We start from the raw sequence: 14,406 nt of genomic DNA, 5'->3' as shown, positions 1-14,406 counted from the left end.
GCATGGGGATTAGCCTGAATACTGTAGCATTCCACAAGTCACAAGTCGGAAAATCAGTCACCATAATTCTGTCTTCTTCCAGAAAAGACCAGAACCATCGTAGCAGGGTGCCTCAATCCATGTAGGATGAATGCCAAGTGAATGCTTCAAAATGGTACAATGATGTTATGCAGGTCATCCTCAACTTACAACTATAATTGAGCCCAAGATTTCCATTGCTAAGCAAGAGACTGATTAAGTGAGTTGGGTCCCATTTTATGACATTTTTGCCACAGTTAAATGAACCACTGCAGTTGTTAGGTGAATCTGGCTTCCCCTTATTGACTTTGCTTGTCAGAAGCCAGCTGGAAAGGTTACAAATGGTGATCACGTGACCCAGGGATAGTGCAACAGTCACAAATACATGCCAGTTATCAAGCACTTGAATGTTGATCAAGACCATGGAGATGCTACAATGGTCATAAGTGTGAAAAACCAATCATAAGTCGCCATTTAAGGTGTTGCAACCTTGAATAGTCACTATATGAATGGTTGTGTGTCACAGACTAACTGTAGTGAAACATATAGGACAGACATGTCAAACTACCAACCCATGGGCCGGATGCATCATACTGAAACCGCACCCACCCCATTGCTGGCAATGGGGGAAAAGCCACAATACATTGCACGAGATCACGTGACGTCACGAGTTTGACATGCCTGATCTAGGAGAACTATAGCTGCCCTTCTTCATGTAACTCATGAAGGCTGGTCACAAAATCCTGAGCTTCCTTTGACTTCTCTCAAGAGTATTTCCATGAACTTGTGGGAGAAACTATTAGACGGTGGGGTGAGTCTGACAGTAACATAATTGCTATTGGAGTTCCCCACGTATTTTCAGATACTTGACAATCTCAGTCAAGAAGGGAGACAGAATCTTTTCTAGATCGTAGGCATTCCTTTTCCTTGGTGTTTGAGCTGTTCTCAGTATTACATTTGAAAGATACATCCTTTCTGCTGGCTAGCCTAGCTTTCAATACCAGTATTAAACCTCAGAGAATTGCAGACAAATCATCACATTAAACTTTAGTCATGGCTCATATATAATGATAAACCATAATATGTTTCATTTGGTTTGGCTCTGGCTGTATATGTCAGGTGCACATTATGGTTAGTGTTATATGGGAATTCAGAAGGCTAAAAAACTTGGCTTAGAGATTATGAGCAATAAACCAGTCTAGTATCACGTTTCATACACTCTCAGCTATGTTAAAAATGTAGTCTGTTTCCTTTTAATGGAGCAATGCTTTCTGAATATATTTCTGCTCTGCTCATACTACTCGGCAGGATAAAACTCAAAGCAGAAAAGCACAGCTGGAACTAGACTTTATAAAATGAGAAGATACAAAAAGAAATATGTTTGCAAACTTTGCTAACATTGTTAAGTGTAATTACATTTGCTATCCTGTAAACACACATCTGTTGCTGGGGGAAAATTCACAAGACCCCTGTTCCACTTCAGAGCAAATTAATACATATCATGTGCAATGGCTGAAAGTTATTTCTATTAGAGCAGACATGTAGTACTTTGGCAAGATTTGTCCCGCTTGCAGTAGATATTATTTCAAAGCTTCTTTATAAGCCAGTTGTATCTAATGCAGAAATCAGAAGATGGTGTGTTCTAATCCTGCCTTAGGCATGAAAGCCGGCTGGGTGAATTTGGGCCGGTCACTCTCAGTGCAACTCACCTCCTGGGTTGTTGTTATGGGGAAAATAGGAGGAAGAGGAAGTATTAAGTATGTTGCCAACTTGATTTATTTATAGAAATAACACAGATGGAAATACAAACAAACCACATTGATTTGGTGATGCTCTTTTCATCAAATCTAATTCTGAAAAGAGAATTCCGGTTTCCTGCAAGGAATGAGGCTGTCACTCTGAAACACTGTACATATTTATTTTATCGTTTATTTAAATATCTATATTTTTTCATTTACAAACTTTAGTAAGCACTCATCTCCCTGCTTCTTATTAAAAGCAGAGATTGCTTCTGTAATCTCTGAGGATCATGTACAAAACTAGATGACATTTATATATATATATAAATATTTAAATATATATTTATATAATCTTTCAAGATTAACAAAGTGTGACAAAAAACTAAAGTATAATCTATGTCTAGTGGCTTTTCACAAGTATTGGAAAATCAGTGCTCAGCTAGGAATCCTAGAAGGCCAAGTTTATTTTTAATTGGTACAAAGTATAACTGAAGGAAATGTATCTCTATTGGAATATAGTAACAAAATGTACAGATGATAGACCAAGGTGATATTTCTACATTATTCTAGATTCTTCTAAACCAAAATGGCACCAAACCCAAGCAAAATATTTTGGAAGATTACCCTGACTACCAGCCATTGAGAACCATCCTGATATAATCTGTCATAACAAAAAATATTCCCTTCAAAATTTATTCATTAATTAATGTTCAAATAACGTTTCCAGCACCACGATTGATGGATCAGCTCAATAAGGTTTTTTTGAAAACTTTTTTTTAAATAGTGAGATGGATCAATGTTGGCTGGAATAAAAGAAGGCTTTATTGCCACAGTGCTTCAAACTATTTCAAATACTGTATTTTACAAACAAAACAAAAACAGAGAATTGGGCCTGGAGAACTCAACCGCACTAGGAACAGCATTTGGCAGCAGCTTGTATCAGTGGACACTTGATACTGTTTTGCAAATGGAGTAAGATGACACCAGATTCAAAAATGTGCACTCCCTCTAGGATACATTTCTAAAGTAACTAGTGTGATTGCATAATTCATATTGCACAATTGTATAAAACATAAATACTAGCTATCTGAGGTTTTAAATACAAAATACAGATCATGTATTATTTTAGACATAAATCTTTTTTTTCAAGTGCAAATTAGATGTGCCTTTCTTCCTATAAAAACACATTTTGGAGGTACAAATGTAATCCTCCTCTCATAATATGCCACTATTTATAAACCCAATACTTTCTCAGAGCAGTTCTATACATACAGTATAAAAAATAGGTTTATTTACATGAACTGGGAATACACCAAAGCAGCTTAAAGAACTGGATCCCAACTCTGGTTTGAAGGAAGGAAATACAATGGGAAGACGAAACACCCATCCAATTTAGGCTGGTTGCTGTGGGTTCACATTGATAGGAGGATGTCCTAGGAGACCAATGCGCTGTTTTTGCTTCCTCTGCTCTGTCATCTGGAAAATTGAAACATTTACTCAGTAGACACAAGTACTTCCTGTACGTCAGACCACAGAATAAGCTACTGCTATTTATTGTGGTCATCTTTATTTCTCAAAGTTGATTGCAAGAAGTAATGCACTCTTGCCCACTACAGTTAATGAAAACAAACTAACCCATTTCTTTACAAAGTTTGGAAACAATCGGAGGGAACTAATCCCGTCAGAAGAACTGTTCTGTTAGGAAGAAACAAGCTAAAGCACATCTTGTAGGACAGTAGTTAAATCGTTGTGATTTAACTCTGAATAGAGTCTCTTTTTATATCTGTAAATACAATATATGCAGTAAATAAACTTGCTGCCCACAGTCTCTATATTCTTCATATTAAAGAAACTGGGTTACCCCTTTTTCTGCTGTATTGAAGAAAACCTCTCAAAGCTATTATACTCCTACTTTTCATAAGTTTCTCCTTAGTTCTAGGTCGCTTCTCTCCTCGACTAGTTTCTATCCATTGCTTCTTGTCCTGCCTTCAGGTGCTTTGGAGAATAGCTTGGCTCCCTCTTCTTTGTGGCAGCCCCTGAGATACTGGAACACTGCTATCATGTCACCCCTCACCCTTCTCTTCATTAAACTACACATACCCAATTCCAGCAACCGTTCCCGATATGTTTTAGCCTCCAGTCCCCCAATTATACAGGAGAATACAGGGACCAAAAATCGTGAACTTAAGCTTTTGTGATTCTTCTCTATACAACATCCTCTCAGTAACATTCCATTGGAGATGTTATGGCTTATTAAGTAATGAGGTTTCCTTATATTCTTTTGCTTGCCTTTTTTAAGGGAGAATGAGGACAGAGGAAGTTTGATTTGTTTTACTAGAGCTTACTGTCTTTGAAATTTGTTACTCGTCCTGGCCAAGAACAAAAACGACATACATTTTAATTTGTTTAGTCTAAATGGTGATGGGAAAGGGAACATTGTTAAATCAGATGTCAAAATGCCAATTTATTAACAGTACAGTTGTTGATGTCTGTATAGATCACATATACACTGCTGATTTTCCTGCTTCCCATATAATCAGGTAATACACCTTTCTCAACCAGCCTTATGGGTCTTATTTTGGTAAACATTTTTTTCTATGTTTTGTACCTGATCTTTAAGTTCCGTCAGCTGACTGGAAAGGTTAGACACCAGCTTCATTGTTGATTCAAGCTTCTCTTGCAGGTTTCTAAGTTCATTTTGTTCTCCTTCTGAGTCGCTACTAACAAGTGACATGGCACGCATCCGGGGGAACCAATCCAGATTTCTTTCCTGAAATATAATTTATTAAGATCATCTGAATTTTAATCATAAGCAAAAGGATACATTGTCAAAGATGAGTGCCACAAACTTCTACTGTAAAGAAGAGAGGGAAAAAGCCGAATAGCCTGAAACCCTAAAATATTTGCCTTGGAATATTTATCTTGGAAAGTTTGCCTGGGCAAAAAAGTCTGATGTTCAGAAGTCACAAAACAAGCCATTATTAGAATAATTGCACCTCATAGTTTTGAAGCAATTTAATCTTTTAGTTGTAGTGAGGAAATATTTGGACTTTGCCTGGAAAAAATGGGCTCCTCCCTCCATTAATTCTTTCCTACGGACAATTTTTCTTCAATTTCCAGGAAGCGATCCGGAATTGCTTGAATTGAGAAAACATTAAGAGGAGCAAAGATGTAAGAACATTGAAGCTAACCCATTCAGTTTTTTTTCTCCCAAAGGAAAGGATAAGTCTAGTTTACTGATCCTGATCATTCTGAGAATACAACATATTTTCAAAGTCTTTAATGTAAAATAATGAGATACATTCACAAGAGAGAAAGTGGGTTTGTTTACCTGGCTTTGGGGCTTCTACCACAGGTGAAAGAAGGAGACTTTGTGAGCTATTCTTGGCCACTCTGTTCATCAAGGAAGAATAGCTGGAAGAACTCCTGTTTATTTTAATGGCTAGGCCTTCCTACTCTTACAGAAAACAACCACCTAGAAAGGCAGATGTTATTTTATCCAGGCCCATTTGGTGCATCTGAGAGCCCTGAATAGTTTTGTTATTTTTACATGATGAATATGGAACACTTAAGATTATGGAAAGAAATTTTGCTTGACTAGTTGGCCGAATATGGACTCAACACAGAATCCAATGTATATAACCTGTTAACCTCCAGGCACAGATAAGAGTTTTAACTTCATATTTACTCTTCATTAGCAAATTACTGGCTTGGAAACTTGTCCATAAGTAACGCTCCGAATTGCATGTATACACTGATATATATTTACATCAGTTCTTCGGGAGAAGGGCGGTATACAAATATAATAAACTTAAACTTAAACTTAATATTACAATACAATATTACAATTATTGAAATCTACTGTAATATTGCAATATAGTATTATTCATTTATTCTCCCACGTTGGGGACATTAAAATTCAGAGAACAGTTTGAGGAGGAAGTAAGAAAACTGGGCTATGCAGAGATATAACAACTGAAACTAGAACACAGCATATTTTATACATTGTCATGATCCATGGCTTGTAAATACCCATTCAAACTCTTCGAACGGTAGCTAAGTTGTAAATCAAGAGCTACCTGTACATTTTATAAATAATGTAATAACGTATTTGCATATTATGTAAGAATTCAGCCACATTGGCACATTTATTACTCTACTTTTGCTACTGCTATTTATTTAATCACTATATCTTATATCCAAATACATCAGTAACAAAAGAGGCAAACACAGTCATCTCCTTAAATAGTGTCTAGGGTGGCCAGTCAACCACAATAAAAGATGTCAAGGGAGCTAGAATGAATGTTGCCGCTGACATCTGATTCCTTCAGCTTCACCTTGATTGCTTCCATTCTATAATGTTCACCTTTTCATTTTTAATAGAAGCTCCACAGATTACAGGTACTGTGGTCCTCAACTTACAACAACTCATTTAGTGACTGTTCAAAGTTACAACAGCACTAAAAAAAGTGACCTACGACCGTTTTTCACATTTATGACCATTGCAGCCTCCCCATGGTCGCATGATAAAAATTCAGATGCTTGGCAACTGACTCATATTTGTGACCGTTGCAATATCCCGGGACCATGTGATCATCTTTTGCAAACTTCTGACAAGCAAAGTCAATCAGAAAGCCAGATTCACTTGCCAGCCATGTTACTAACCTAACAACTGCAGTGATTCACTTAACAACTGTAGCAAGAAAGTTCATAAAATGGGGCAAAACTCACTTAACAATTGTCTCACTTAACAACAGAAATGTTGGGCTCAATTGTGGCCATAAGTCAGGGACTACCCGTAGTTTGATTTTCAAATGACTGTTTAAAAACAGTTATGCTCATAGCTAACAACATGCTTACTTGTGTATGTGGAAACAGAAAGCATTTTCTGCCAATACACTCATAAATAAAAATCATTATTCTAGATAAATTATTGTGGTCCCTGGATAGGCCCTCAATGTTTATCTGGTCAGTAGAAGTAAGACTGTGAAAATGAGGTCAGGTACAAAACACTTTCTAGAGAAAGTAATCGGGTTTGCCTTTTTAATTCACCATATTAATCAGTTATATAGCTCTTCTCAGCAAACATAACACATCAGCTTAATATCAATTATTTAAGAACGTTACTTCTTGAGCTACAACATCGTCTTATCTCTGTAAGAACATTGACTCATTTTGCTACCTCCTACTCAAAGCTACATTCATTTAAAGATTTTAGTGTAAAGGACAAGTCAACGATTAAGTTCGGCAATCAATTTTTATTCAAGTTCAATAGTCAAGGATGGTGTATGCCAATGATCCAAGGATTCTTTTACTCACAAAAGGTGGGCTTCAGATGAAGTTGACAGACCTTAGCAGAATTTTCTAAGGGGAAAGGGCTCATCAATTCTGCCAAGGCCCCCTTCCTTTTTTTAAAAAACAAACAAACAAACTACTGTATTCTGTATAAATGACATATTTCATTATGCTTGTCTATACAATGCGCACATCTATAGGCAATCTAGTGATGCAAATGCAGGCAGGTTTTTCAACCATTAAATAAATGGAGCCACAGATTTATCTTCCAATCCTGCAAGAATTGTACAAACGTATTAGAAATATATATAAATATATATAAATTTGAACATATATGGATTCAAACATATTCAAACATATACACATGCATTAGATGTGTATATATAGAATTGTAACATGTTATGACATTGATGATATTGTATGTTGTTATATATGTTAGATGTTTTGACATTTTTTTTCTTTTGTCGTAGTTTTTCACTTTTTTGTTAAAGCACTTTTATGTATTTTTTCTCCTCTTTGAAAATATGTATCTCCAACTCAATTATCGTTGTGTATTTTGCTCCTTTTTTGTTCTTAATTAAAAAGCAATACAATATAAATTAATAAAGACCAAAATGACCATTTTTTCTCCCCTTGGGAAGAGCAAATTGCCACAAAAACCAGGGACAAATTGTAAAGAACAAAACTGAGCAAGTCCCAGGCTTGGTATAATTATACATTGGTATAATTTTTCAAGCCGCCACCCTTTATCCAGAATTAATTGGAGCCATTTCTGCCAAAGCTAACAATAGTACCAAGGCAATATTTTCACTCCAAAAATATAGTCCTGTTATCATTAAGCTTTCAAGAGGTAACACATATCCCATGTGTTATATGGTACAGAGGTATGCATCTATCATGATTTAAAGCCCTTTAAAGCCCTTCCACATGCCATACTGCAGCTTCAGTTGTTTTAACCTGCACAGAGGCCGACATGATTTCACCAAAAGCAAAAGTTCACATTCCAACTCTTATTGGCTTAAACTCTTGTTTTCTAATGGCCCCATTAATTTTTCTTGATGGCTTTTCATCAAGCTGCAAGGAAAAAACTTAGCTGACCTTTGGCATTTATACTTGCTCTCTGCTGCTTCGACATTTAGAGAGCGCTAAAACTGAAATCTGTCAAGCAGTCTTTAACATTGCATGGCAGATGCAAAACCAGCTTTCAGTGGTGGGTTCCAGACGAGACTTTTAAAATCACCAAACTATTTGTTTTCTCAGTAGAACCTTTTCTTTAGCCCATTTCAACATTCAACATTCTCAGCAGTATTAAATGGAAGGTGGAGTAAGACTCTATTCTCTGAGAGGTGCTATCCTTGGTCCAAACATGAGATCCTTCCACACGTGTTCTTCTGTTGCTCTTTCTATGCCAGTTAAACACAGATATGACTTCACCATCCCTTAATAAAATCTCAATCTTTTGTGAAGGAGAAGGGATCCATTTCTCAGTCTTAGATCAGAACTCTCCTTCACTAACAGAATTTCTATCTGCAGCAGTTTCCATTAGAAGGTATAAGAGTGTCCTGATCTTGAGTGATATTATGAAGTCTCTTCTTTCATTATATTTCATTTCTATTTATCCTTCTCCTATTTCTTTTACATTGTGTTACATTATTTTTAGAACAATATTTTTTCCCGCTCACACACTGCTTTTAAGCCTTAATTTTCAAGACTTATACAACCATTACACTGTTTTTCACATAGTTACTCATTGCTTCTGACTTTTGTTTGTTACCTTGTGGGCTGTTGACCATAGTTAAATAAGTCTTCAAATCAAATAATCCTCCAGTTATTTCAATAGCACCCTTGAAGTTTGATTCTGCAGGCACAATACATTAAATTGCTATAACTTCTTTGCCATATATGAAGTGAGCCACAATCCAAAAGCTTTATTTTGGGTCTGTTTCCTTGTTTCCATCTACACACATCCTTTCTATTGATGCCCCATGCACCCCTGTTATTATGCACTCTTGTTATGTTGTGACCCTCCAACAACCCTGATTGAATTGTCAGCTCCCGCTTCCCAGCAAAGCTTCCTCTATTGAAACAGACAAACTGAATTAACCCACTGACGGAAGCTGGCTAACCACAAGTGTTGTTTCTGGCTAGCTCTTTTCTAGGTAATGTTGGAAAAGTCCCTTTCAAGTAGCTATCATCAGAATCTCAGACGTGGGGGCGGTGATGACCACAGCTTTAAAGCATCCACAACAACTTTAAAAAAAATAAAATTAAAAGGAAGTTGCCCCACATGATGGGAAATTTAATGCCTTCTGAGAAATGCCCTTCCATGCTTTCACTGAATTTCGTTATAGGGGGTCTTTCCAAACATGAATATTATTTTAATACATCATCTACCTTGGCACTGGTTCAAAAGAACTTTATATTATAAGCATTCTGACATTCCACCCATCGCAATATAACCCCCCCAAAAAAGAATCCAATTACTGCCTAAGAAGATTTTGTTCCTTTCAGCAAATGACCTAACTAGACAATTAATTACATTAAGGATGGATATTTTAGAATCCCCCGGGGGAAAAAGAAGTCAAGAATAACTTCTTAGGCCATTTCTACGAGGACAGAAAATCCTTTTTGCAGGTCTGTTTCCACATTTCAAGTCTGATTCTCAGAATTGCAGTCACAAGGCAATGCACATGATGTGGAAAGGATGAATGCAAGGAAAAAGTGAAGTTAAGATTTTATTTTTTTACAGATTGTAGAATGAGATGGCACAGGAAAAAAATTAGGAAGAGTTTAAAAGGGGACTTTTTAGAAGTTTGGACGAATCGAACCCTAATTATTTAGTAATTTCTGAAAAATCTAAGTGAAATGAGCAAACGACTAGGCTTTTTTTTTAAGGAAGGGAGGGAAAGAAACTAAGCAACCACTTATTTTCTCTCCAGCTTATTTAACACAACTGAGTGTGATATGTTTTCTGTGTCTGGAGTTAATTGTCGTCCTATTAACTAAACTTAACCACACCTAATTTGCTAGTGCCACCCATATGCTTCCTTGTACAAGAAGAGGTAAATTAATAAAATAGGGCAACTACCTGACTGATATTTTGAAACCTGCCAGGTGGCAACCCTTAAAATAATGAAGGAAATAAAGGCAACTTCAGAAGCTTCCATGATTTAAAGGCTAGGATGTACAAAGACTTGTGTAGTTTAAAATCATCTGGAAATAGTTCAAGGCTACAGGGAAATTCACAGTTAGCTTAGCAGCTGTTTCCTATGATGAAGTAATTTTCATGACAAGGAAGCACCACTGAGGTTTTACATAACCAGTGATGAAAAGCTGCTGAGGGATTGCCTAGAGGAGGTTCCTCTGGGTCTTTCAGTCTAGGGCAGTGCAAGGCCTTCTGTTAACCTAGTTCTTGTTGTTTGGCACAAAAGGGATTACATAAATAAACCAGGACAGATTATAGCATGAGTGGCTGTGCTGGAATTAATTGCATCAAAAGGCTCATTTAACAAAACACTCTGTGCACAGGCGCCGTCTATATACAGTAATATTTTGTAACCTGCCTAAGGTAATGGAACCTCACTCTAAAAATATTGAGCAATAGTTATAGGAGGAAAATGACCAAATGAGTAGAAGGGCAGAACAGGTAATGAAGAGCCCGTTTTTCTTCTGTTTTGACACAATAGGGGAAAGAGGTTAGACTAATGTTTCTTACGGCTACAGAATAAGGTAGGTTTCAAACTAGGGTCTGTTTTGAGCTTAATTTTAAAGCTGCAATTTTTTGCACTTAAAAAAACACAATTACTTCAAATCAAACCAAAACTTACGCTTTTTAAAACAGCAATTTTGTTACAAATTACAATTGCAACACTAAAAACTACTACAAACCAAAAGAAAAAATAGAAGGTATAGATGAGAAAAAAATAGAAAAGAAAATATATACTAAAGAAAAAGAAAAATATATAAAGAAATCGCTTCCCCCTTCATCACAGCAACTATAACTAGCTCTAATTGGGGTCCCAGTTTGTTTTGTTTTGATTATTGTTTTTCAATACTGTTTCATTTTGTTGCCTATCTTACTCTGTACACCGCCCCGAGTCCCTCGGGAGAAGGGCGGTTTATAAAAACAAACAAACAAACAAACAAACAAACAAACAAACAAACAAATAAATAAACAATTTCACTAACTTGACACTTTACTTTAAAATACAAACAATCTCTTCCTTCCATATCTTATCTCCTATCTATAAACAAATCCTTAAAGCGTCATTACTTCAGTCCAAAAATCCATAGGGTTACCAGAAAAAAAACATATTTTCACCTAGATCAAATAAAACAATTGTACATCCCTTCCTTTTACTTTTAACAGTCTTGATCTTCAGTCCCTTCAAATAATGTCCTAGAACTTGATTTCTTTTTAAAAAAAATTCCTTTATCCCTCTTGCCTGGTATACCCATATAACATCTCTGCTTCATGAGCTGTAGTAGCTGCTAGTTTGCTTCCAGATTCAATTCAAGGTTTTGATTGTTACCTATAAAGTCCTAAACAGCATATGGGCTGGTTACTTGAAGAACCACATGTTTTCCATAGAGTCTGCCTAACCCAAGGGTCTTCAAACTTGGCCCTTTTATGACCTGTGGACTTCAACTCCCAGAATTCCTCAGCCAGCATGCCTGTTTAAGTTTAAGGAATAATAATAACTACTACTATTACAAGATGTAGTCATATGTAGATCACAGTCAGCCATTTTGACACGTTATGGCCAGTATGAGACAAGGGCAAACAAAGCCCATGTCAACTCTACAATGGACCAGGCTGCAGCCATTTTTGTCACTGTAGGTTGCCATGAGAAAGGGAGGGAAAAATTTCTGGTAGTCTAAACATGAGCAAATCTTGTGGGAATCAAGGTCATTCCCACAGTGAAGGGGATCTTTAAGTCAGAAACCCCGCCGAGTTGTTCTATTGGATAGCATGTTGTGAGGGGTGGGAATTGTTACATTGTGTTACTTAGATTCTTGGAGGAAAAGTTTGGATCTGCTTTCACTCTTGTTTATGCCAATATTATGTATCCAAAAAACATGTTCTTTGGGGAACTTTCCTGCCTCAGAGTTCTGATTTATTTGGTTGCATTGATCGGAACCATGACAGCCGAATTTTATTCAAATATCTGCAAGTTCTTCTGTGCAAGTTAAGTTTTTTAAAGAAGACTCTGCAAAACTACTTAAGTCCCACTAATCCAATAGTTAGTATTGATATTTCCAAGATAGCAAAAGCCTCTTGACAAGATGGGCAGCACACCAGCCAAATAAGTAAGTATTACTAAATCTTAAACAATTCTAAATCCTTTCTTAAATGTCTAATTTAATTGTTTAATAATTATGTTTAATGAATAATGTTTTATGAAATAAATTGTTTTTCTAGTATTTTGTTTCTGGAGTGAATAGTACAAAACACGAATAGTGTCCAAAACACTTTACATGGCAGATTAACAGAATTTCCAGTTCCTATGGTATTCTGATTATCTCTCTCTCTCTCTCTCTCTCTCTCTCTCTCTCTCTCTCTCTCTCTCTCTCTCTCTCTCTCTCTCTCTCACACACACACACACACACACACACACACACACACACACACTCACAAACACACATTATGAGAATCTGCAGAGTAGAATTCTTTGGACTTAAGGAAGAATTAATTCCTAAACTTTAAAAAACACTTCATACAAGGACTTTGTAGCAGTTCAAAAGCAGTTCCAGATCTATCTGGTCAACTAAGCTGGAATTAGACCGTGGTTGTTATAAACTGCAATACTTGAACTTCTGTACAATCTGTTTTCCTACTGGGGGAAACTCTTGACTCTTTTCGCTTTCCTGTTCCTGGCCTAAGCAATTTTGTTCAAGGCACAAAAAGCAGCCTGGTGATTTGCATGCTGGCTGGTCCTTTGCCAAAGGGAAGGGAGAATCAAACAGAAGTCTTCAATTTCACCCTGCTCACTTTGGCTAAGCTACAGCGTGTGGGAGAAGAGTCCTACAAATAGCCAAAACAGCCTGCATCAGTTGCAATGGAACCCCTGCAGCTTATTTACACTGTTTATAAGATACCTTCCCTTTTCCCATACACTACAGCAACTTGCAAATAAAGTTGTAAATACTTATAACTTAGGTATAACTTTTACCTATAACTTAGATAAAAATAAGTTACAAAAGTGCTGCTGCCCTTCTGATCAGCTCACAGTGATCTCAACAAATTCCTTGTGTTTCCTTGTAAAGATAACTGTAAATTTTTCTATACTGTTTTGCAGGTTTGAGGAAATAAAATTGGTGGTGGCAAAGAAGTGCCATAAGGCAGGGAATCCTAGAAATGTTAAGGTAAAGGTAAAGGTTCCCGCGCACACGCGTGCTAGTCGTTTCCAACTCTAGGGGCCGGTGCTCATCTCCGTTTCAAAGCCGAAGAGCCAGCACTTGTCCGAGGACGTCTCCATGGTGATGTGGCCGGCATGACTAGACGTCAAAGGCGCACGGAATGCTGTTACCTTCCCACCATAGTGGTCCCTATTTTTCTACTTGCATTTTTTACGTCCTTTCAAACTGCTAGGTTGGCAGAAGCTGGGACGAGTAACAGGCGCTCACTCTAGTAAGGTAGGCAATTAATGTTTAGCTGGCTAAATCACTACCCAGAAGAAAGGATTAAAATGAATTTTCCTGAAACCACAGGAAAATACAGAGGCATGTTATAAGAGAAATAAAACTGATTAAACATATAGATCAGAAAAAAGAATGAGCCGATAAGAGGACCACTTAAATTTTACAGCAGTCAGATCTGCACTTTTCAGCCTGAAAGAGTTTTTCATGTAAGTCATTTGTAGAAAATACTAATAATTCTATCTCAGCATCTGAGGGCTTCCAATCCTTGTTTCATTAATTTTTATGGCAACCACAGGAACCTGATAACTAGCCTACCTACCAAACCAGCAAGAAACAGTCCTTGAAGTGAGAAAGATCCATATTTGTGGCCAGTTACAATTAAAAAAAAACACAAATTGATTTTACACATATGATCATGCAAGTGGTCAGCTTTGTAGACCATGCCATTTTTATCTTTGATCAATGAAGCGATGATACAACAGGTTGACACAAAACATCAGTTTGCCATGGCAAATGTAGATAACAACTATACCTCTAGAGGGCAGACAATACTAGATACATGCAGAATGGATTTGTTCTATCCTGCAGCAGCATGGTGTGGCACACCCATTTTTTTTAAAGACAACTGTTACAGCTATAAAATTAACTGGAAACATTAAATGCATATTAAACCCCTGTGTATCTTGTCTTTCTATGAAAATGTCCATAATAG

The 14,406-nt window shown here is 36.8% G+C and overlaps 1 protein-coding gene across 1 annotated transcript in view; it reads right to left on the bottom strand.

Annotated features, from left to right (window-relative positions):
• Positions 1-1,929: 1,929 nt before the first annotated feature.
• ITPR1 (inositol 1,4,5-trisphosphate receptor type 1) overlaps positions 1,930-14,406 on the bottom strand; it is a 248,806-nt gene continuing 236,329 nt past the window's right edge. Inside the window, exons 57-58 of the mRNA XM_083354087.1 lie at positions 4,366-4,527; positions 1,930-3,233 (exon numbers count right to left, since the gene is read on the bottom strand). Coding sequence (XP_083210213.1) covers positions 3,150-3,233; positions 4,366-4,527 — 246 coding nt within the window. The 3' untranslated portion in view covers positions 1,930-3,149. The remainder of the gene's footprint in view (positions 3,234-4,365; positions 4,528-14,406) is intronic.

This window comes from Vipera ursinii (genome assembly GCF_947247035.1).
Source record: "Vipera ursinii genome assembly, chromosome: 2".
NCBI classification, from domain to species: Eukaryota; Metazoa; Chordata; class Lepidosauria; order Squamata; family Viperidae; genus Vipera; species Vipera ursinii.
This window is presented reverse-complemented; position numbering and strand designations above follow the sequence as displayed.